This window comes from Penicillium verrucosum (assembly GCF_028828655.1).
Source record: "Penicillium verrucosum strain IBT 35672 chromosome Unknown utg000001l_segment0_segment0, whole genome shotgun sequence".
Classification (NCBI taxonomy): Eukaryota; Fungi; Ascomycota; class Eurotiomycetes; order Eurotiales; family Aspergillaceae; genus Penicillium; species Penicillium verrucosum.
In genome coordinates this window covers 13,394,075-13,414,710 of record NW_026643210.1, presented here as the reverse complement: position 1 = coordinate 13,414,710, position 20,636 = coordinate 13,394,075, and the positions used below count along the sequence as shown (strand labels likewise).

At 49.8% G+C, this 20,636-nt stretch overlaps 8 protein-coding genes across 8 annotated transcripts; 2 read left to right on the top strand and 6 right to left on the bottom strand.

Annotated features, from left to right (window-relative positions):
* Positions 1–1,328: 1,328 nt before the first annotated feature.
* On the bottom strand, positions 1,329–3,398 carry N7516_004928 (IlvD/Edd family dehydratase; the record flags this gene model as incomplete). The annotated part of the gene is made up of 3 exons (XM_057217648.1): positions 1,329–2,538; positions 2,594–2,748; positions 2,799–3,398. The coding sequence occupies 3 exons, from the start codon at positions 3,396–3,398 to the stop codon at positions 1,329–1,331; spliced, it is 1,965 nt and encodes a 654-aa protein (XP_057079531.1).
* Positions 3,399–3,730: 332 nt separating this feature from the next.
* Positions 3,731–4,651, top strand: N7516_004927 (HpcH/HpaI aldolase family protein; the record flags this gene model as incomplete). The annotated part of the gene is made up of 3 exons (XM_057217647.1): positions 3,731–3,884; positions 3,934–4,026; positions 4,086–4,651. The coding sequence occupies 3 exons, from the start codon at positions 3,731–3,733 to the stop codon at positions 4,649–4,651; spliced, it is 813 nt and encodes a 270-aa protein (XP_057079530.1).
* Positions 4,652–4,768: 117 nt separating this feature from the next.
* N7516_004926 (fungal specific transcription factor domain-containing protein) lies at positions 4,769–6,418 on the bottom strand (the record flags this gene model as incomplete). Its single annotated transcript, XM_057217646.1, has 3 exons — positions 4,769–5,378; positions 5,432–5,807; positions 5,869–6,418. The coding sequence occupies 3 exons, from the start codon at positions 6,416–6,418 to the stop codon at positions 4,769–4,771; spliced, it is 1,536 nt and encodes a 511-aa protein (XP_057079529.1).
* Positions 6,419–6,426: 8 nt separating this feature from the next.
* Positions 6,427–7,149, bottom strand: N7516_004925 (uncharacterized protein; the record flags this gene model as incomplete). The annotated part of the gene is made up of 2 exons (XM_057217645.1): positions 7,039–7,149; positions 6,427–6,812 (listed from the first exon to the last, which is right to left on the bottom strand). Exons 1-2 carry the CDS (start codon positions 7,103–7,105, stop codon positions 6,427–6,429), a joined length of 453 nt encoding a protein of 150 aa, XP_057079528.1. The 5' UTR covers positions 7,106–7,149.
* A 446-nt stretch (positions 7,150–7,595) lies between these two features.
* On the bottom strand, positions 7,596–8,310 carry nut2 (mediator complex subunit NUT2; the record flags this gene model as incomplete). Its single annotated transcript, XM_057217644.1, has 3 exons — positions 7,596–7,986; positions 8,131–8,227; positions 8,280–8,310. 3 exons carry the CDS (start codon positions 8,308–8,310, stop codon positions 7,596–7,598), a joined length of 519 nt encoding a protein of 172 aa, XP_057079527.1.
* Positions 8,311–8,644: 334 nt separating this feature from the next.
* Positions 8,645–11,793, bottom strand: N7516_004923 (putative serine/threonine protein kinase; the record flags this gene model as incomplete). The annotated part of the gene is given in 5 exon segments (XM_057217643.1): positions 8,645–9,880; positions 9,934–10,384; positions 10,404–10,690; positions 10,743–10,840; positions 10,902–11,793. The coding sequence occupies 5 exon segments, from the start codon at positions 11,791–11,793 to the stop codon at positions 8,645–8,647; spliced, it is 2,964 nt and encodes a 987-aa protein (XP_057079526.1).
* A 2,061-nt stretch (positions 11,794–13,854) lies between these two features.
* On the top strand, positions 13,855–16,190 carry N7516_004922 (uncharacterized protein; the record flags this gene model as incomplete). Its single annotated transcript, XM_057217642.1, is given in 2 exon segments — positions 13,855–15,528; positions 15,546–16,190. The coding sequence occupies 2 exon segments, from the start codon at positions 13,855–13,857 to the stop codon at positions 16,188–16,190; spliced, it is 2,319 nt and encodes a 772-aa protein (XP_057079525.1).
* A 1,535-nt stretch (positions 16,191–17,725) lies between these two features.
* Positions 17,726–19,881, bottom strand: N7516_004921 (DnaJ and TPR domain protein; the record flags this gene model as incomplete). Its single annotated transcript, XM_057217641.1, has 3 exons — positions 17,726–17,996; positions 18,056–19,217; positions 19,311–19,881. The coding sequence occupies 3 exons, from the start codon at positions 19,879–19,881 to the stop codon at positions 17,726–17,728; spliced, it is 2,004 nt and encodes a 667-aa protein (XP_057079524.1).
* Positions 19,882–20,636: the final 755 nt, after the last annotated feature.

The window sequence follows — 20,636 nt, the reverse complement described above, 5'->3', positions numbered from 1 at the left end:
AAAAATGAGAGAGCTGTAGCGAAGAGTGAGGAACGTAAAGAGAAAGAAAGCTGCCATGAGGAGGACGAGACATGGGTGGAGCTGACAGTCGGTCTTAGTTTCATCTCATGTTGCCTTCACATTACTTTCACAATTCCTTCACATTACTGTCACAATTCCTTCACATATAACATGCCTCACTTCTAATCACGGATCTGATCTTGGCTGTACTCGTCATGAATAGACCCAAGAACGTCCAATATTCATACACAGTCCATATTACATCAAGGTTCCTTAGGCCCTCTTATGCTCTCTTAAATTCTCGTCTCAGTGTACCGGTCTAACCGATTAAGATAGTTATATAGGATACAGGTACTAGACTGGTTTATATCAACTTCTCCTCCTCGCTAGGACAGCGGAGCCGGGGTACTTGTTCAAAGGCACTGGATGATATATCAGCCTCCTTGAACCCAAAATAACAGTAGCCATCTACTCTCGCTCCTAAGCACCTAAGCATGAGCCATATATAAACCAGACGGGATATACTGTTATTACTGTATAATGCCGCCTAGAAACTACGGCCGAATTCAGGATGATACCTTTATCTACTCTGTTAGAAATAAGAGAGTTGTGAAGCTATATACATATGTCGATATCAGTTCTTCGAAACGTTCAGTGCTTCAAAATGTTCGAAAATAATAACGGGGCTCCACGAATAGGTAGGCTTTCAGTTTTACTACCTAGAATTTATTGTCAGGAGTCTATAAGAAGTGGCTCATTAGCTAGTGACCCTAAGGGTATAGATATAGTAATAATATAGCTGCCTACTATAGGTTATATACTAGCACTACCGCAAGATTCCCTGTCTCCAACCTGTGTTTGGCATGGATGTGGCATTCTCTGAACATTTGAATTACAGCACAAGCAGGTTTATATAAGAACTACCGGGGCCAGTCAAGTGGGGTTACCAGTGTTATTAGTTCCCCATTTTAACGTCGGAGATTCAATTTGTATTTCATTGACCAAATTCGCCAGGTGGATCAGTCTCCACCATTTCAGAATATATTGGGGAAGTTGGAACGCTCCCAGATCACAATTCAGCCCTAAGCCCTAACTTCCCAAAATGGATGAGGCTGCAACGCGGCAGCGAAGACGGTTACGTGACAGGGTATTAGGGAGCTAAACCTAAAAAGGCAAAACTAACCCTATACAGTAATTCACAGGTCCGCCGTTTACAACGTAGATAGGTAGGTCTGTGATAGTTCTATGCATGTGGTGGTCAAAGTTGTCCTACCAAGTGAAGACCTAGGCGACTGCCCAACAACATTGTCTGAAGTGCCCCATAACTATCAATGATTATGGCGCAGTGGCTGACCCTCTTGGGCTAGTCGCTGGTATTTGACTGCCTTTCGTAGCACCATGCCATTGCTTAGCTGGTCAGTTTCCTGGCGGAAGATCTCCTGCCAGGGAGTACCACTCGGGACAGCGGAATATCCTTCGGTACCCAATGCTTTCCTTCTTTGTTTGATCTCATCATCGGTAATGAGCATATCAACCCGCCGTTTGCGCAAGTCAATGCGAAGTCTATCCCCGTCTTTCAAAATAGCAAGATTGCCTCCAGCTGCGGCCTCGGGGCTAGCATTCAAAATAGAAGGTGATGCAGATGTTCCTGATTGTCTGCCATCGCCGATGCAGAATAGTCCATCAATACCCTCTTTCAAGAGTCGGCCTGGTGGATGCATGTTGACGACCTCTGCTGCTCCAGGATACCCGATTGGGCCAACGCCGCGCATAACAAGGATGGTCTTCTCATCGATGTATGGAGTGTTCTCCAGACGATGTTCGTAGTCTTCAGGGCCGTCAAATACCACAACAGATCCTTCAAATGCCTCTGGATCATCGGGGTTGGAGAGATATCGCTTCCGGAATGCGGGTGAAATAACACAAGTCTTCATGATTGCAGAGTCGAAGAGATTACCCTTCAGATGGGCGAATCCGGCATCTTTCATCAATGGATCGTCGTATGGCTTGATGACACGCCGATCCCATGTATGCTTCCCAGAGACATTCTCGGCAATAGTTTTGCCATTGCAAGTGAGCACATCGCCATTCAGCTTGCCCTGGTCTAATAGCTCAGCCATAATAGCCGGCAGTCCTCCAGCACGGTAATATTCTTCGCCGAGATATTCCCCCGAAGGCTGCATATTTAGCAGTAATGGGATGGTAGATCCGAGGGTATCCCAATCATCCATGGACACCTCTACGCCTGCGTGCTGCGCGATAGCGTTGATATGGATAGGAGCATTCGTGCTTCCGCCGATTGCGGCGTTGGATACAATAGCGTTCTCGAAGGCCTCACGCGTCATGAGATCGCACGGCTTCAGGTCTTCCTCTACCATTTCCACGATCCGTTTTCCTGTTTCATAGGCACATTGGGCTCTGTGGCGGTAGGCAGCCGGGATGGCGGCTGACCCGGGGAGCGCCATTCCTAAGGACTCTGCGAGGGCATTCATCGTAGAGGCAGTTCCCATTGTATTGCAGTGGCCGACTGATGGAGTTCTAGGGTTTGGATTAGGTTCTGGGGTCATTTACAGGGGCTTCAGAAATCTCTTACCCTCGGGCGATGTAGTCCATAAACTCATGTTCGTCAATGTCACCCGTGGCGAAAAGTTCTCGCCCATGCCACAATACAGTGCCTGCTCCAGTCAAAGTTTCCTTGGAGTAACCGTTGAGCATAGGCCCCACGTTCATACAGATAGCAGGGATATTCTAAAAGAAAATCAGCATAGATCTAGAAGTCTCCCAGATCTGGTACCCACCATAGTAGCGGCAGCCATCAAACAAGCCGGGGTTGTCTTATCACACCCGGTAAGCAATACAACACCATCAAGGAAATATCCCGTCAAGATCTCCACCAAGCCAAGATACGCCAGATTACGGTCAAGTGTCGCAGTAGGCCGTCTTGAGGTCTCTTGAATAGGATGTGTGGGGAACTCAAATGGAATACCTCCAGCAGTCCGGATACCCTCACGAACACGTTTGGAGAGCTCAATGTGATGGCGATTGCACGGCGCGATATCCGAGCCCGTCTGAGCAATTCCAATCATCGGCTTACCAGACATGAGCTCTTCTTTGGTGATACCGTAGTTGAAATACCGCTCCATGTAGATAGCTGTCATACCGGGATTGCTGCGGCAGTCGAACCATGAGGACGAACGAAGTGTTCGTCCCGGTTGTTTGACGGGGACTTTGGCATTATCTGCATCGCTTGTGACTTTCATGCGCGTTTCTAGCTCCTGATTTCGTCGACGCAGGGCCTGCAGCTCACTTATACAGTCCTCGATGTTGATAGATTGGGGTTGGGTGTCATTGCTGCATGAACAGCCCTCACAGGAGGACTTCTTATCGGAACACGCCATGGTGTTATATATGTTATAGATGCACGATATATTGGGGTAGTGCGGGATAAACGTTCCATGGATTTGAGGGGTGATGATGGATTATATATGGAGGGCTTCCCATTTGTGCCCTGAAAAATGCGGAGTGCATTCGGGAGACACTTCCCGAGTCATTTGGTGTCGAATCACGTTGAAATGCCCCGCGTGATCAACGGAGATAAGCCGAGATTTTGCCCCTCGGGATGTGACGATCCGGATATTATCTCTTGAAGATAATGACGTCGGGTCCGGTATAGGTGAACTTCATCTATTTTGATCCAATTTCCAAACAACTCACCTATACCAAATCAACAATGCAAGGTCTAAACCGCGTAAAGGCAGTACTCGACAAGGGCGACCTCGCTTTGGGAGTGTGGCAGCTATTGCCCGGCAGCAACATGTCCCGCACTCTAGCACGAGCTGGATACGATTGGGTTTTGGTGGACTGTGAACATGGAAATATCGATGGTCGGCGTTTTTGCCCTTGTTCAGAATTCCATACTAACATTCCTCGCAGACGCCGCAATGCACGAAGCTGTCCCCGCTATAACGTCATATGGGGTGAGCCCAATTGTTCGTGTGCCCGATTTCCAATCTTGGATGATTAAACGTATGTCAAGCAGACTGGATATCACTAGCCCACTTAACAATTTCTCAAATTTTTCATAGGTGCCCTAGACGCAGGCGCACATGGAGTCCTCGCTCCTCTCGTGCGAACAGTGGAAGACACAAAGGCCTTCGTTGAGGCTTGCCGATTCCCACCACAAGGGAAGCGAGGTTTCGGATCGCCTTTCCCCATGGACAGGTTTGGCAGGGATGTATCAGCCACTCAGTACTTGACTGAGGCCAATGCCAATCTTCTGCTCTCAGTTCAGATTGAGACGAGAGAGGCTTTTGAGAATGTCAATTCCATCGCCGCCGTCGAAGGACTCGATTTGTTATTTGTCGGACCTTTTGACCTGGGCAATGGTATCGGCCACCCAGTTTTGGGTAGTACTTTTGCCCCTGAATTAGAACAAGCCATTGAGAAGGTTCTGGATTCAGCGCACAAGGCAGGCAAGAAGGCTGGAATCTACTGTGGAAATGGAAAGCAGGCAAAGAAATATGCCGATTTGGGGTACGACTTGGTCAATGTTGTGACTGATGTTGGTGCCCTGACTAGCTCTCTCGCGAGTGAAATGGAGATTGTCACCCAGAAATCAGGCAGGGCTGCCTCTGGGCCCTACGGTAGTTAGCATCCTATATGCCATTGAAGTAAATCTCGTTGCAGATGCAGATTTTTGTTTGTCTCGCTATTGTTCATCGTGTAAAACATAAGGGGCCATGGATGCACATCGTGAGGGTATGGTCATTCAAACCAAAGAATTCCAGAACGAATGTGACTCTACATCAACCTGAAAGCCTTGAGCAATTGCCTCAAGGTCCAGATCCGATAGTTCCAAAGTCATCAGGGAAGATCCAAATTCAAATCCGCGATCCGCGACGCCAGGTTCCCGGCTGACGTTCATAGACTCATCCACGAGCATGTGTTCGCTGGGGAAGTTGTTCCCAGAGCTCCCGGGGCTTCCAGTGTGTACATTGTCATCTGTAGCACTGATCCCTAGGTGAGAAATCAATTTCTCCAAATTTTCCCTAGCCTTCTCTGCTGCAGAATAGAGGCCTGTGTGTTCAGCAAGAATATTTCGACAAAGAATTAGTGATTGGAACACAGTTGAGTTACTTCCTTTCTGTGCAACAATCCGTGCGTGGATCGTTGCACTGATATAGGTAGCGTAAGAAAGCATGTACGGTGCACTGTTCAAAGAGAAGTGCTGCGAGTAGTCATGTAGAATCTGAACAATTTGGTTCGCAGCAGCTGTACATGCGTTCACTGACTCATGGGCAGTTGTTGAATTGATGACCCCGTCGTGACCAATTATTAGAGGTCGGTGAACCAAGATGATAAGCACGTTGAACAGGGCTCTTGTTGATGGTTAGCAGCTATCAAATAGCCTTGGTTGATGCAAGGTACATACAAAAGGCAGGCAGACTGAGGCAGGAGAACCGCCTGGCCTGGGAATGACAAATAGTCAAGCTGAACTGGCAAATTTTGGCGCCAGCTTCTCAACTGTGACTTGATTTCCTCCGAGATATTTGCCAGATTTGACTCTCGAGATTCCGAATAAATCTCACGAAGAACACGTTCCACAATTGTTGTCAATTCGCATAAATTGGTGAGCAAAGAAACATTTAATGACGGGATCCCTCCTCGAGGCTTAGTAGTCATATATGTGATACCATGAAAAGGTTCAAGCTCGTCATAGTCATCCAGAAAGTCCAGTGACGCTCTCAAGTTGACACGATTGAGAAGCGGAGGCCTTCCTTGGAAAAGACACTGGATCTTATCAATCACTATCAAAGAAGTCAGAGGTTATCCGGGGGACAATACCCATTACACGGGGTGATAGCTCACAGTATGCTCCCCAGAGCACTCGCTTTCGAATTTCAAGTTCCTCGGCGGAGATGCTATCCACAGCAGGAAGGACATGCAGACCAAGATCAATGAACATATTGAATGCATTTCCGGCGTATAGCCATGACAGACTCCGTTCATCGCATCTGGAAAAAAGCGCATTGGACATGATCAACAATGCCTGAAGGGTGGTGATTTCGCTTTTATCGAAGCAATCTCGCAAAAGCTGCGTGAAGCGTTGCCGGAACTTCCATCCTGCAGTCGTAATGTCATTTGGGTCGGAACGAAGCTCTGGTCGGTCACAGTGCTTTGACACTACAAAAAATATCGCATTCAACAGCAATTTGGAAAAGTATGGTCCCTCGCAGGCCATATCTCGCATGAAAGCCGGCCGATAAATTATCTGTGCTGTGTAAAGCTGGCGACTCCAGTATATAGAGAGTAGATGCATGCCGATCTCAGGATCGATGCCGTCAAAGTCGAGTTTTCCGGCGGCAAGATTGAGTGGCTCTAGCTGTCCTATTATTTCCCAATTAGTACCGTAAGCCATATTTGGTGCTACATGAGATCCGACTTGCTCTGCCTCGCTGTCTGTGAAAAGAGAAAATGCCGCGTTCCCTCTTCGTTCCATTGACCTGCTCTACTATGCTCATTGTGGTCCGTACTTGTATCATCATACACTGTACTTGTTGGGCCATGGTACAATGACGTGTTTCGGCGGTCGTTCTCCGGTACTTCTGGGTGTGATACACCTCTAGTTGAAGTGGAGGAAGAGTCATTCCGCGAGAGACCAATACCCGTTACTCTCGAGAATGGCAATGGAGTACGTGGAGTGCTTTCCGATACAATAGAATGTTCCGGTTCAGATTGAACCCTTCCAGCAGAAGTGGTGTTGTTGTTTCGGAGCTGGGCACATTTCTGTCGAAGGATCTCATTTTCCTGCTCTAATTCCGTAATGCGGTGGTTGGTCGGCCCAAAAGCAAAGCGTCAGCAACTTGAAATTTGATTGTAGTGCTCTCATTTGTACCTTGGCTTATTCTGGACCACGCCTAGCCGACAATCGATCCTCTTGGCTAGACAGTTCCCACACTGGGGCCTCTGGGCATCACATTTCAACTACTTATTTAATCCGATGAGCTCCGAGTCCACATAGAACCCCAAAATACGCACCTTTTTCTCGCGACAATGCACACATGCTGCCGCTGATCTGCTTCTTCGAGTTGGCATTGTGCTCCATGAGGTCCGGAAACTCTTGTTCCGAGGTTTGTCTGCGGGCATGTCCTTCGATGACGTCAGCCACAGCATTAGTTTATGGCCTTGTTTATCAGGCAGTAACAAACATCGATGCTACCGCGCTCGAGTGGTGGAATTAATTATAGAGCATATATGAAAATTGAATAGATAGCATACGTAAGTCACGCTTTTCAAAGTTAGCGCTTAAATTATTAACGATCAAAAAGCCGCTATAAAGACTTCTTAGCCATGCTAACTGAAAGAGGAGGAAAAAAAGATTTGCAAGCGCCGCGCTCAATGCGAATCATAAGAACTCCAATAAATGCACCAGATCCATGAATAAACGAACGTCTGACGGCAAGGTCCGAACATCAAGATCGGCGTTGACCTCAGGCCACGGCGCCGAACCCCTGCCGAACCCCTGCCAACGAAAGGCAATTCTGTTGCCAATCAGGAATATCAGACCTTCACCCTCTAACCCCACCAAAGGACCTTCAATTCCCACCCCTAGAGGTAGCCGCATCCCCAGTAACACCGTCAGGCCCATTAACCGCCCCACCAGTCGCAGCAACCACGCGATCAACCTCGCCGCGACACTCGGGCATAGCGCTGCGCATCTCGCGGGCTAGCACGTCACGGAAACTCGCAAAGGCCTCACGCTTCCCGCGCAGGTCCTGATTCCCGCGCTGCACAAGCTCGACGAACTCTCGCGTGTAGATGTCCGGGTTGCGCGCCGAGTCGACATAGTCAATTATCTCTGGTGGAAGCTGGATGCTGGCGAGGGAGGGATTGGAGGGATCGGTGTTTGTGTCCGGTTGGTTTTCTTGTGTTGGTGGAAGTTGGGTATGTGTTGACAGAGTCGAGAGGGCAAGGGTTAAGTTTTTGCTAGAGTGAATTAGTTTTGAGTAATGTATAGATAGGGTTGGGGTTCAGTTGCGTTGCTTGTCGGTGAGTCTTTTGCTCTGACGGGGCGCATTTATGGGCATAGGGGAATGGAGGGATCATAGGCTTCCATTGCAGCTGACGTACATCTTTCGCACAAGCTCCTGCTGTGTCTCTGGGCCTAGATAACCGTGGACGGCAGACTGGATCTCGAATAAGTGCTGGATCACATCTTTGAGGTCGTCTGCGTTACGAATTAGCATGTGTACTCTCAGAGCTTGCTGCTCGTAACTCACCATCGACCGTTTTCAAAGTCACTGGTGCCATGATCATATATTGAAAGAGGTGTCAGTCAGTCTACCAGTTAAAATTGAGGTTTCTCTTGCTCTTGCGGGGAGAAACAAAGGCGGTGTGGGGTACAAGTTGAAGTATACAACCTTTCTTAATTGAGATCAAGCACGTTCTTAGCTACGATTACAGAAAATAACGTTGGGTGGTTTTGGAGTTATTATTTTCAAGAAGAACTTATGTAATGTCCAATATTTCACTGTTTATATATGCATAGCTCGTGGGAACCAATGTCATTCCCCGAGTTGCGCCCGCGCGGCGAACATAGCGCTGAAACCGCATCTATGAAACAAACAAGACTTGTACCCATACTCTACACTTCCCGCGTCCTCAAGCTAGAAATTTTTGGGACCTTAATCTCTGTCTCCATTTCAAGTCCGGACAAGCTTGGGAAACGCTGGCTGAATTTGACCTCCCAGTCCTCTCCAGGGCTTGCCGGAGTCTCTTCGGAGGGACCATGGCCATGACCAGTACCTGGTCGCGAGGTGGATGGGCCAACGCGCAAATTCTTGGGCTTGGGTGGTGCAGCTGGTCGATTTGTGGGACGTTGCGTGGATGGGTAACTGGTAGGGGCGATAGATTGCGGGACAGCCGCAGAGATCTTGGGGCCGTCTAGGCGATCCGGGACTGTCATTGAACCCTCACGAGTGTAGGTCGGGCCAGATGTGTTGGACGCGGACAGCTGGTTGGAGGTGGTGGGCCTGGCCTCACTCTGCTTTGCCTGCAAAGAAGAGGAAGTCTCTGTGAACCGTCCATACCCAGTGGCAGTCTTTGGAACGGTCGGTTTTTCAGACTCTCCAAACAACGATTGTACCTTATTCTGAATGGTGCGCGAGCGTGCACCCTCGCTTATCACTCTTCCACCCCCGTCGCCCGTTTCGGCAACCCGGCGCCGATACTCAGCTGCGGCATTGGCAACTCGTTTCTCCTCTTGGGAGAGTCGGCGGCGTTCCAGCTCCCGACGCATTTCCGGTGATATGTCGTCCCGGTCGACGTCTTCCAAGGCAATATCGTCATTTGGCGAAAGACTTCCGTCGGCTGAATCCGGTGCCCCAGGCAGACCCTGTCGGGGCACATCCTCTGCCGATGGCGACGATGATTTTTCTTGATTGCCTGCCTCGAATCGGCGGAATGCATCGCCGAATCGACCGGCAAATATGTTCTTACCTCCTGAAAGCGATAAAGTAGACAGACTACCGCGCTTGTTGTGTTTGTGGGAACCACTAGAGCGTTTTTCGCGCTTCCGATTGCTCTCTTCTTCTTCCATCGCGCGTAGGTAATCGACATCAGAGGAGATAGTCCGATCAGACTGACGATCCACTTCGGTACGCACTGAGCGTAGTGGTGCGCCGCCCTCGTATTGTAGGCGGGGCATATCCAGCGAAGACCGCGGACTCTCAGAGTCACGCGGCAGGTCATATCTCGCTCCCGCCTGGACTGATAGTGGTCGAGCCTTTCCAAGAGCGGATTTAGAGCGTCCCACGGGTTCACCTACCTCTAATGCTGAAGGCCGTCTCAGGGCTTCCATCGAGGGGCGCGCAGAATTAGACTGGCTGGAAATACGGTCAGATGGCAGCCGTGAGCTTCGTTCCACATTCAAACTCGACATCGGGGGGATGGCGCTTTTTGCGGCCGTATCACTCTTTGTTCCTCCTCGGTTGTAAGTGGCTCGCTGGAAGATCTGTGTTCATTATCGGACGAAGGGAATCGATAGATTGGCCGAATAGGCAGCTTTGGCTCCGGCAAACGAGGTGTTTGGATGGGTGAGGTCATGGTACCCGTCGACACCATTGCGGGCCGCTGAGGAGTTGGCTGGTGCAAGGGAACAGCCTGCGGGGCGGGAATTTCACGCATATTAGGTGCTCGGACAGGAGAAGTTTGAGATGTTCGCTTATAGACTGGCTTCGGCGCACGTTCGGGCGAGACACGTCTGGCAAAAGCATCATCGGCTAGGGCGTTGGTGAGTCTTCGAGATAGATCCTCGTCCTCTGGCTTAGATTCAACTGTTGGCTCGAATTCAAACTTGTCCCCTTTTTTCATGCAAAATGTCAAACTGGTCCAGGGAGGGGAACCGTTTTGACATTTCCTCTGCCGTCTTCTTTCGGGCTGCGCTCCCATCCAGGGCTGCAAACGGATCGGCTTCGGCAGCGGCTCGATATGGCGAAGGACTCGGTCCCTCGGAGCTAGGCTGGGACGGGGATTTCCCAGGTCGACCACGCCGCATAGGCGCAATCTCTGGGATTATCTCAGTCTCCTGCATCGGAGGCGAAAATACTGCGCCTACCGCAGGAGCCTCCGTGGGTGTAGGCGGTAGCTCTTGATACTTGCGCGCTTCCGAAACAGAGCGGTTGGAATAGATCTAAGCGACAGTGAGTGTCAAGTTTTCACTAAAAGAAGCATGGGCAACATACGTCTTTGATAGGAACTTCCTTTCCTTGCATTTTACACACCTCGCGCACGACCTCGTATATGTTGGGACGGTTGCGGGGATCTTCCTTCAACATTGAGCCTGTTCGGAGTTGTCAGCCATCGGTGATCGATTATAGGCCAAAGAAAGCTTCCAAACTTACCAATGAACAGCTTCAGCCGGCTCGAAAATGAAGGGTAGGAAGGGTATTTGAAGGTCGCGTTGAGAATAGCCATCTGACCGACCTCTTCGAAGGGGGTTGTATAGTAACATAATTTGTACAAAAACACACCAAGTGCCCAGATATCACTCTTTTCGTCAATCGGTTGCTTCCGATAGACATCAATCATCTCCGGGCTTCGGTACTGCAACGTCGTATGCCGCTGCACATCATCTTCAATCAAGCGGCCCTCGGCGGCAGAAGTAGCAGCAGGACGAGGGGGTGCCGATGATCCAAAATCACACAGTTTGTATGTGGCAGAACTCCCCTTGCCCGAGATCAAAACGTTCTCAACTTTCAGATCACGATGGAGGAGGGGCGGTTTAAGATAATGCATACACGCAACACCTTCAGCAACATCGGAGAAGATTTTAACAATCTCCGGCTCTGTCAACCGGTGTTGAAGCCGGGTGTTCATGAAGTCGATAAGACCTCCACCCGCGCAGTACTCCATGACCAGGAACACCTCATATCCACCTCCGCGCAGCTGCGAGGCATGCGAATCAATATACTTCACAATGTGCCGGTGACCCTTGAGCTTCTTCATGGTTTCCACCTCAGTGCGCATGTTGGCAAGGGCCGCCTTGTCAGGGACGGCCACCCGCTTCAGCACTGCGGTTTCGGACCCATTGACTGGCTGGGGCAATCGCACTACGTAGACGTGGGCAAAACCACCTTCAGAGAGGTATTTCTCCACTACCACGCGATGGCCGCCGACTTGGATCTTGGTGCCCGGAAGCAAGGTCCCCGCAGGTGCCGTAACTGCGGCGACGGGATTGTAGACGGGGAATTGACGTGACGTCGCGGAATGACCGTGATGGGATTGTGAAGACATGGTGCCGGGATGCCCTTCAAGGGCAGGTCGTAAATCGGCTCTCGGTGGCTAGCGACGCGGCATAGAGAGTGAGACGGGGATTGGGGGGGCGGTGTTCAAGGTTGGCGGAGATAGGTGCCTGGAAGGGGAACTAAAAGGACAGGTTGGCGGGGAGGCGGAGACACGGGGTAGTACCTGACTACCAGGCTATTTATTACAAGGGGGAAACAAGAAGATTCGAAGCTGAGGTGAGATAGGAAGAAAACGATCAACACTCCGATGGATAGAGAGGGTATTGGAATCTCAAGTGGAAAGTCACCCAATCCACCCAATCACCGGCTGCAGATCACGTTCTGCCGAGTCTTATTCCTCACCATCGGTCACTTCTCCTAAACTACTTTCACTCTCGTGTCCCACTACCAGGCTAATATCCAGTGTTCAGCATGGCCTAAGTGGGCCAGGATGAATACAAGTGCCTCGCATGAGGCCCTATGTCCTCTTATCCCTAGTCATGGTCCCGCACCTTATGCCGCGATCATGGGACATCTATATCGTACGGCGCGCTCGCCACACCTATGGATGGTGACCATGAGATATAGCTGCCTACCTCTTTTCTTTTCTTTCTCTGAGTCATGAGCCCCTTCCTTAACCTCGGACTCGAATTTTAGCACACCCTCCACACTATCCTGTGAACAAGCCTCGGTGGCTACATCCTCCAATTCGAATATCTTGGACCCACTACGTCCAAACTATCTCCCCCAACCGCTTGACCGCAAGATTAACAAGTGTTTTCTAGCGCTCCGGCCCCAGCGTCATATGCTCCGGGTCAAACCACTTGAGGGACATGCTAGGACCGAATGTTCTTTACGCTGGTCGGCAGCTCGAGGGACATAAGGGTACAAAATTTCGCATCAACAGCAATCCCTTGTGTGAACTATATTAAAGCCGCATGTTTGGACTCTTCGCAAAACAATGCGAACATCCGCAGCACCCCGGGCTCCTTATAATGTGCGGGCTGGGTAGAGGCTCAAGTGGTCCGAATGCGAATGCGAGTCCCTCTTAGTCATAGAGTATGGAAATAGCCGCAAAATTGACGTAGAATTTCTTAATATGCATAGCAGCTTGCGAGATATTATTATATATATTTTTGACAACTTGTATGTCTTAAACTAGTATTTACGGGTTCGATTTCCTACTCCATCTCTCAACATTGTAACCAAAATGGTCGGAAGAACAATATTCCAAGCTGACATAAGCACATCCTTTCCCAAAAGAGTAAAATCAAAACAAAACAGCCGTACTTTTGCCATGTCGACAGGACTCTGAGCATTGATGCCTTTCCAGATTGAAAGACTATGACTAGTTAGTTATTAAAAGACCTAACTAGTTAACTATGTTTGAGAACAATCACTTGTATATAGTCATAGCTTTAAACAATTCCATTACTTTAGAAAAGTGCACTGTAATTAATTGTTCTTATAACTAATTCCATCCCTTGAGGCTGTTTCTGAACTATGTTGTAGGTCAAGCCCTACGTAGAATCGCGTGGCCTCCGAGGAATTCAACATAATTCGGATAATATATGGGGAGCCGCATCAAGAACTATAGACAATTATCTCGTTCGTTTGCTCATTCGCATTGCTGAATTTTGGTTTTTGTTTTTGATGTGATGGCCACGTCGAGTGATGCAGAAAGCGTTGGCGCCGATCCTTCGCTCCCACACTTCTCTTCCAAACAAACCCCCCAAAGTCAGACTCAGGTTCTCCCGCGCTTTCAACCTTTTTTTTCTCTGCCTTGCGATTTGGATTTTGTTTGGATTTTTTTATATTTGTTGTGTCCTTTTTTCTTGGATTTGGCATCTGAGTACCCTCTATAGCACTGAGTGCCTGAGGCCTCAGTGCAACACTTGTCAGACTAATATGACCTGGCAGTTGACTCTCAACCGCGAGAACCTGTCCATCTAGGATTGATCCGGCAGATCAACCCAGGTTGTAGCTAGTCGTTCGACCGACGCTACGCTTCGCTGCACTGCGGCGCATATATATATATATTAACCCTATTGTCGGTCCGGACTGATCCAACATGGACGGTCCACCGCCGCCGCCGCCGCCTCATGGCGAAAACCCCCATACGACTGAAGGCGAATATCGCAAATCCTCGGACCTGCCAGATGGCAACTACGACATCTTTATCGTCCCACCTCACTCCGCTGGCTCGGGCTTCCTCTACCTTCCGTCGCTGCAGTGCAACCGAAACAGTTTCCTAGCGGGTGTCGCGAGCACACTGCTCGCATGTTTCGTGTGGTCATACATCTCCCCGATTGTGAAGGCATGGTATCTAGCCACGGTCGCTAGCGGCAGTGGTACAGGTATGGCAGTACTTGCGATCGGGGTGGGTGTCGCTGGATGGCTTTTTGGTTCCATGCAGTCTACCAGCTCTGGAGACAATAAAAGCAATGGCGGTGCTCGAGGTGGGCGATTCGGATTTGGTGGCTTTGGGGGTAGTTCTGGGGGCCCGGGTGGCCCCAGGAACGCCGGTCGAAACGCCAACCAACAGTCATCGGGGGCCAATTACGGCGGCAACGGGGCGGGTCAGCAAGGGCAACAGGGAGGAAACTTTGGTGGAGGACAAACCCACGGCAACCAATATTCCGGTAATCAATATGGCTCTGGTCCTCCTCCAAGTTCTGATAATAACAAACGTGAAAAGGAGGAGGCTGAAAAGCGAGCCAAGGAAGAACGAGCGAAAGAGGAACGAGCGAGGGAGGAGCGAGCAAGGGAGGAGCGAGCGAAGGAACAGCGTGCTCGGGAGGAACGTGCTAGAGAGGAGCGCATTAGAGAAGAACGAGCGAAGGAGCAGCGCGCTAAGGAACAGCGTGCTAGGGAGGAACGTGCTCGGGAGGAACGTGCTAGAGAGGAGCGCATTAGAGAAGAACGAGTTAAGCAAGAGCGAGCTAGAGAGGAACGTGCTAAGGAAGAACGTGCTAAGGAAGAGCGTGCCAGAGAAGAACGCATCAAGGAGGAGCGTGTCAGAGAGGAGCGGGCTAAGGAACGAGCCAGGGAAGAAGCTGAACGGGAGCGAGCAAGGGAAGAAACGAAGCGCAAAGAGGAGCTACGCCGAAAGATGGAAGAGTTCAAACGCAAGCGTGATGCAGAGGCCAAAGAAAAAGAGAAGAAGCGCGAGCGCGAAGCAATGGAGAAAGAATTACAGGAACGGCGCGAGCAGCTCGAAAGGGAGATGGCTGCTGCAAGGGCCGCTGCAGAGAAGGAGGCACGCGATCGACTGGAGAAGGAAGCCGCAGAGGCCCGCGAGAGACAGGCAAAGGTCGAAGCTGAGGCGAAGGCCAAACTCGCAAAGTTGGAAGCAGAAGCCAAGGAGAAGGCTGCCAAAGAAGCCGCTGAGAAAGAAGCCGCCGCAAAGGCCGCCGCCCAGAAAGAAGCCATAGCCAGATTCGCGGCGCTCAAGGAAGCAGCAAGCAAGAAATACGCCGAGAAGAAGGCGCAAGATGCAAAGAAAGAGGCTGCTGCCAAATCACCGCCGCCGAAGCCAGCTAGTACTAGCAATCTGCCTCGCACACCTTCTCCCAAAAAGCCAGCCCACCCGGCCGCAAAAACTGCCAACGATGACGATGCGTACTCATTTCGCCCCTACGACCGACCACGGCGGCCATATGCGGCCGGCACATCAGTATACTCCGAGTCTTCATATGCACCTTCTCACTCAACTGCGCGCACAACACCTCCCCCTCACATCGCAGTACATATTCCACAAAGGATCCAGATAAGATCGTGATCCAAGGCGTATACGCATTCAACAATGCCTTTATGAAGACACCAGTGGCGCAACTTGTCTCAGGCCAAGGCATGATCACCGATGGGCTGGTACTACGTATCACAACCGAAGGTCTCTTTATCGACGATGACCTCCGCGGCATCGGCCAGCGTGAGTGGGACGTCAAGGCATGGACCCTCAAGCTAGCGGAGGTGTGGTGTCCACAAGTGAACACCACTGCATCCGCCAAAACCGCGTCCAGCAACCCTTTCTCTTTCCGTCGTGGGAACAACGTCCCCACCAACGAAGAATCGGAGGCCTTTCTTGGAAACTTGCTTAAAGTATGCAAGAATACTTGCCGGCTGGCTTCGCCAAGTGCGTGCTTCGCGCGCAGCGCTACTGCCAGTCATGGTGGTGGCCCTGTTCACGCGCCCCAGGCGGAATTTCGTGGTTTGCACATTCTCCGCGCCAGTGTCCGTGACCAAGAAGGCAAAAAGTATGTCTTTGTATTGCAGGATACTGAGGCCTGGAAGGTCGCCGTCGGTCTCCAGCGGCTCCGGGCTGGTGCTCTGGTCCGCGCGCTTGGTGTCTCCGCCCTGCCGGTCCCTGAATGCAAAACTATGCTCAGTGCTCTCGGTTATGTTTGATTGAAGACTTGTTATGCCAGCGTTCTATTACTTTTCTTGCATCTTCTTTATTCGCCATTTATCTCCATATGCCCCTTCTTGTGTCCGATTCGACTTGAACGTCATCACTCATTAGCGGTGGAGTTTGCTTTATGCTCTTCTGTCCGGTATATTCATTCGCTATTCTTGTCTTCTTTGCACCATATTTTTTGAGATTCCCCTGGTTTATTTGTTTTATATTAATTAGTACATTTGTTCAGCATGTTGAGAAGTACATATCATAGAACGTTACGATTGCTTATATTGTTTATCATGAATACATAGCATGACCAACCCTTATATATGACAGATGCGCAGCTATGTTCCTCCGCCTTATAGGGGCGGACGAATGAAGCAGAGATGTATATTTGGATATCACCGCAATACATCCTTCAAACTCAAGCTCTTCCTAGATACCCTCTCTTTACTTGAATTTGACTTGAATTTGACTCTCAAGCTACTTACTATGTACTTCGCCAGACCCATTCCACTTATCAGAACTTATATGCGAGTCCAGAACCAATGAAGACTCATGACATTTCAATGGAGCAGAATTGACATCTTGCAATGAAACCTACTGCCAATTACCACTCAGGTTGGCTAAAGATAACAACCCTAAACGCTCGCCTGCCTGTCTACGGTCGAGTACCGTCTCGTGGACTGCTATGTTTCTGATGAGGAACCGACAATTTTGTATGATTAGCTTAATTATTCTTCAAACTAGATACTGCAGACTACATGTAGTTAATAATTGTAACACTTTCGTAATACATCACTGTTGCAATGCGTAAAGGGAAGCATGGACAGATTAGTTATACATGTAGGCATTAGAAGGAATTGCCACCATGTAGTTATGGAGTATACGAGAATGAATCATATTCCGAGAGAAAGATCTTTGTTTTATGAGCGTCATTCTAGTGTATATGCCGTATATGCTTTTGCTTGACTATATGGAAACGAGAATGACGACCTCACAAAGTGCCTAGAACATGCAAAGCGAATCCCTCTATGACAAAAGTCAAGATCAAAGTCAAGGTCAAAGTCAAGAGCGAGACTCAAAGAATAAGACGATAAACAGACGCCGAAAATGGTTGATCGGATGTAGAGCTTGTAGTTCTTCTGTACACATGGATTGTAAAACCATCGTCCACACTGTTCTCATAGATCCACTCCAGAGTGCAGCAGGCGTATACGAAATTCTCCGAAAAAAAGCCACAAGGGTGAAAGAAAAAAAAAGGGAAAGAAAAGACTAGACTGAAGAAAAAGAATTCAGATCTATAATATCGGGAATCATATGGCGTCTCCGCAGAAACACAGTGGAAAAAAAGGCGACATGGCAGTGGGCAAAAAAAGCGAAACCCCAATATCCAACAAATCAGTTATGCAAGATATCGAGGTGCAACTCCAACTCCGGTTGAAAGACATGCGAATTCCTGTTTGGGGTTCGTCATCTTGGGACAAAAGAGGAAATGATCAGTCGTGGTATCGAGTGAATAGAATGAGTTAGATGGCTTCATCTAAAAGTGAAAGCCGCCATGAGAATGACCGAAGGGGTCACCGCCGCCGCCGCCGTTCATCATGTTGCGAAGCATTTCGGGATCGATAGTATGGACGCCGGCACCGCCGCCGCCGAATCCACCACCGCCAAACCCACCGCCGAACCCACCAGCAGGGAATCCACCGCCGCCGAAGCCGCCGCCGGGGAAACCACCACCACCACCGGGGAAACCGCCGCCGCCATACATGCCCTCCCTCAGTTCATCGTAGTTATCATAAGCAGCACGTTTCCTGAAAATCAAATTAGCTCTGTGTCGAATGAACGGTGTTGAAAGTTGTGGCGGACTTACTGAGAATCAATCAAGGTCTCATAGGCTTCACCAATTTCCTTGAACTTCTCATCGCCGGCTGCACCGTCGCGGTTCTTATCTGGGTGGTATACAATAGCCAGCTTGCGGTAGGCCTTCTTGATTTCCTGCTCGCTGGCATCCTTGCTGACTCCAAGAATCTTATAGTAGTCCTTGCGTTGAGACTTCTTCAACTCGAATTCGGCATTTTGTATGTCCTCTGCAATGCCGGTCTCGCTGGGGTTGTTTTCAGCAACGCTCTTATAGTCACGAATAGCCTCCTCCCAGTTACCAGCCTTGCCATTGGCCTTGGCACGGCACTTCATAGCCTTGATATAACCGGGGTCGAGACGAAGAGCTTCAGTACAGTCCTGAATGGCAGAGTCATACTCCTTCAAGTTGATATAAGCCTGAGCACGGTTACCCAGGATCTTGGCATTCATATCTTTGTTAGAGGGGTCAACCTCGAGAGCCTGGGCCCAAAGATCGATAGCACGACCATAATCCTTGGCCTTGAAAGCGGTGTTACCTTCTTCCTTTGTGCGAGCCAACTTCTGCACAATGCGCAGCAGTTTGATGGCCTGCTTCATGTCTGGGTCCAGCCCGAGGCACATCTTCAGAAGCTTCTGCGCCTGCTCGGACTCACCGAGGGCATAGAAGGCACGGGCACGGATCATCATCGCATCCGGATCTTGGCTGTTCTCGCGCAGCAAGCTGATCGCAATGTCCTGTGCCTTGCCGAGCGAGTTGACGTTGTTCAGCTTGAGGTGGGCCTCGGCGGCCAAAAGCGTCCACTTGCGGGGCTCCCTGACACCTTGTCCGAGTCCTTGCCGTGCCTGGTCTAGACAGTAGATCACCATCGACAGACCGCGGTCTTGTGCTATTGTCTCTTCGGCTTGCTTAACGAAACGCAGCATCTTCTCTGCGGCTGCCCGATCAGTGGCGGTCGCTGGTGGCTGGATGCGTGACAGCACCTCCAGGGCCTCTGCGGGTCGACCCAAACTCGTCAGAATCTTAGCCCATCGGTGCATAATCTTTGAGTTGTTGGGGTCGAGCTCGTTGGAGCGCTGAACATCTTCAAGCGCATTGGAAAATTGCTTAGCGGACATGTAGGCCGCTGCACGGTTAGAGAGATAGGCCGATGAGTTGGGGTTAATCTCGATGGCTGCAGTAATAAATAAAAAAATCATCAGCGACCCCGCTCATTCAAGGCTAAATCATGAGACACGGAGTCCCTGTGAGATAGGATAACACATACCCTTGTTGTATTCCTCGATAGCTCGTCGGTAGTTGCCATCCTTGAAGAACTTGTTTCCGGCCAACTTGAAAGAGTCGGCCTCGTCGGCAGAGGCTGAATTCGGCTGGTGTGGTGGCGGGGTCGGACTCCGCTCCTCAGTTCCATTCATTCCATTGTTCTGAGGTTCCTGAGGATCAATATCCATGGAGCTCCGCTGCTCTTCGTTTGCTGCCATGGCGGACAATCGACGACGTAGCTCGTCAGGTGGGAGATTGAGTGGGTGTGTGTCCTGGTCACGCGAAGACCGAGCAAACTTGAAATTGGAGGTCGGTCCGGAATTGGAAGATGACCGACTGTGAGGAAAATAGGATTTGGAGGATTTGGAGGATTTGGAGGGTTTGGAGGGTTTGGTGGGGGACGAGGATTTGGAAGGAGATTTAGATGACTTAGTTGGGGATTTGGAGGGCGAATTCGGAGATGGAGATGTGCGCGAAGCGGAAAATGAATTTCGGGATGAAGGTATATCAGGTTTGTTCTTCTCGCTCTTCTCCTTATCCTTGTCCTTTTTGAAGAAGTGGGCGAGTTGGACCATTGGGGGTGGGGAGGGAGGTTTTTTTTTTTTCTTCTATCGAAGGCGGTAGAATCGGGGAGATTTTCCCTGGTGTGTGAACCACAGATGGGAGGGACTTGGGGAATATCAACTTCCGGACTTTTGGCAACTTCACAACTTTGACAACTTGGTGAATCTTTTTTGATTCAAGTTTGACCCATGTCTTGTCTCATTCTTTGATTTCTGTCATATCAATAATAATAATAAAAATGATGTTGATTGCCGACTGGGTTTGGTAGCCTTGATGTCTGATGTCCGAGTGAAAACTATGTTTGTAGGCCGAAGAAATTCGTCGGGCACGTCCTCTTATAATATATAATTTTTTTTTCTACTCTATCATATGTCCCATCTTTGCTACTGGCTAGCAAATAATCCAGAGGCTGGAGAGCTGCTGGTCTGTGTTAGCGCACAAAAGAATTGGAGCAATAGAGTCACTCATTCCTTGACCGGGATTCATACCCAGCCGCGAGGGGGAGGGGGAAAACAAGTCGAAGTGATTCGAGAATCTTCCATCTTCTTATTCTCGTCTTTTAATCCCCATCACCCCCTCAACGGAAACTGCAGGGGTGGCTAGCGAGGCTGTTTACTCGCGGTGGAGCAGTGGATCCAATATGCAGTTTGCTAGTTTTCTACAATTTATGCTGACGGGTGATAGACATACAGCAGCGATGTGACTGGCGTCTCGGAGAGGGGAACCCTGCATCAGGCTCTTCGTTTGGATATTACTCACACTAATC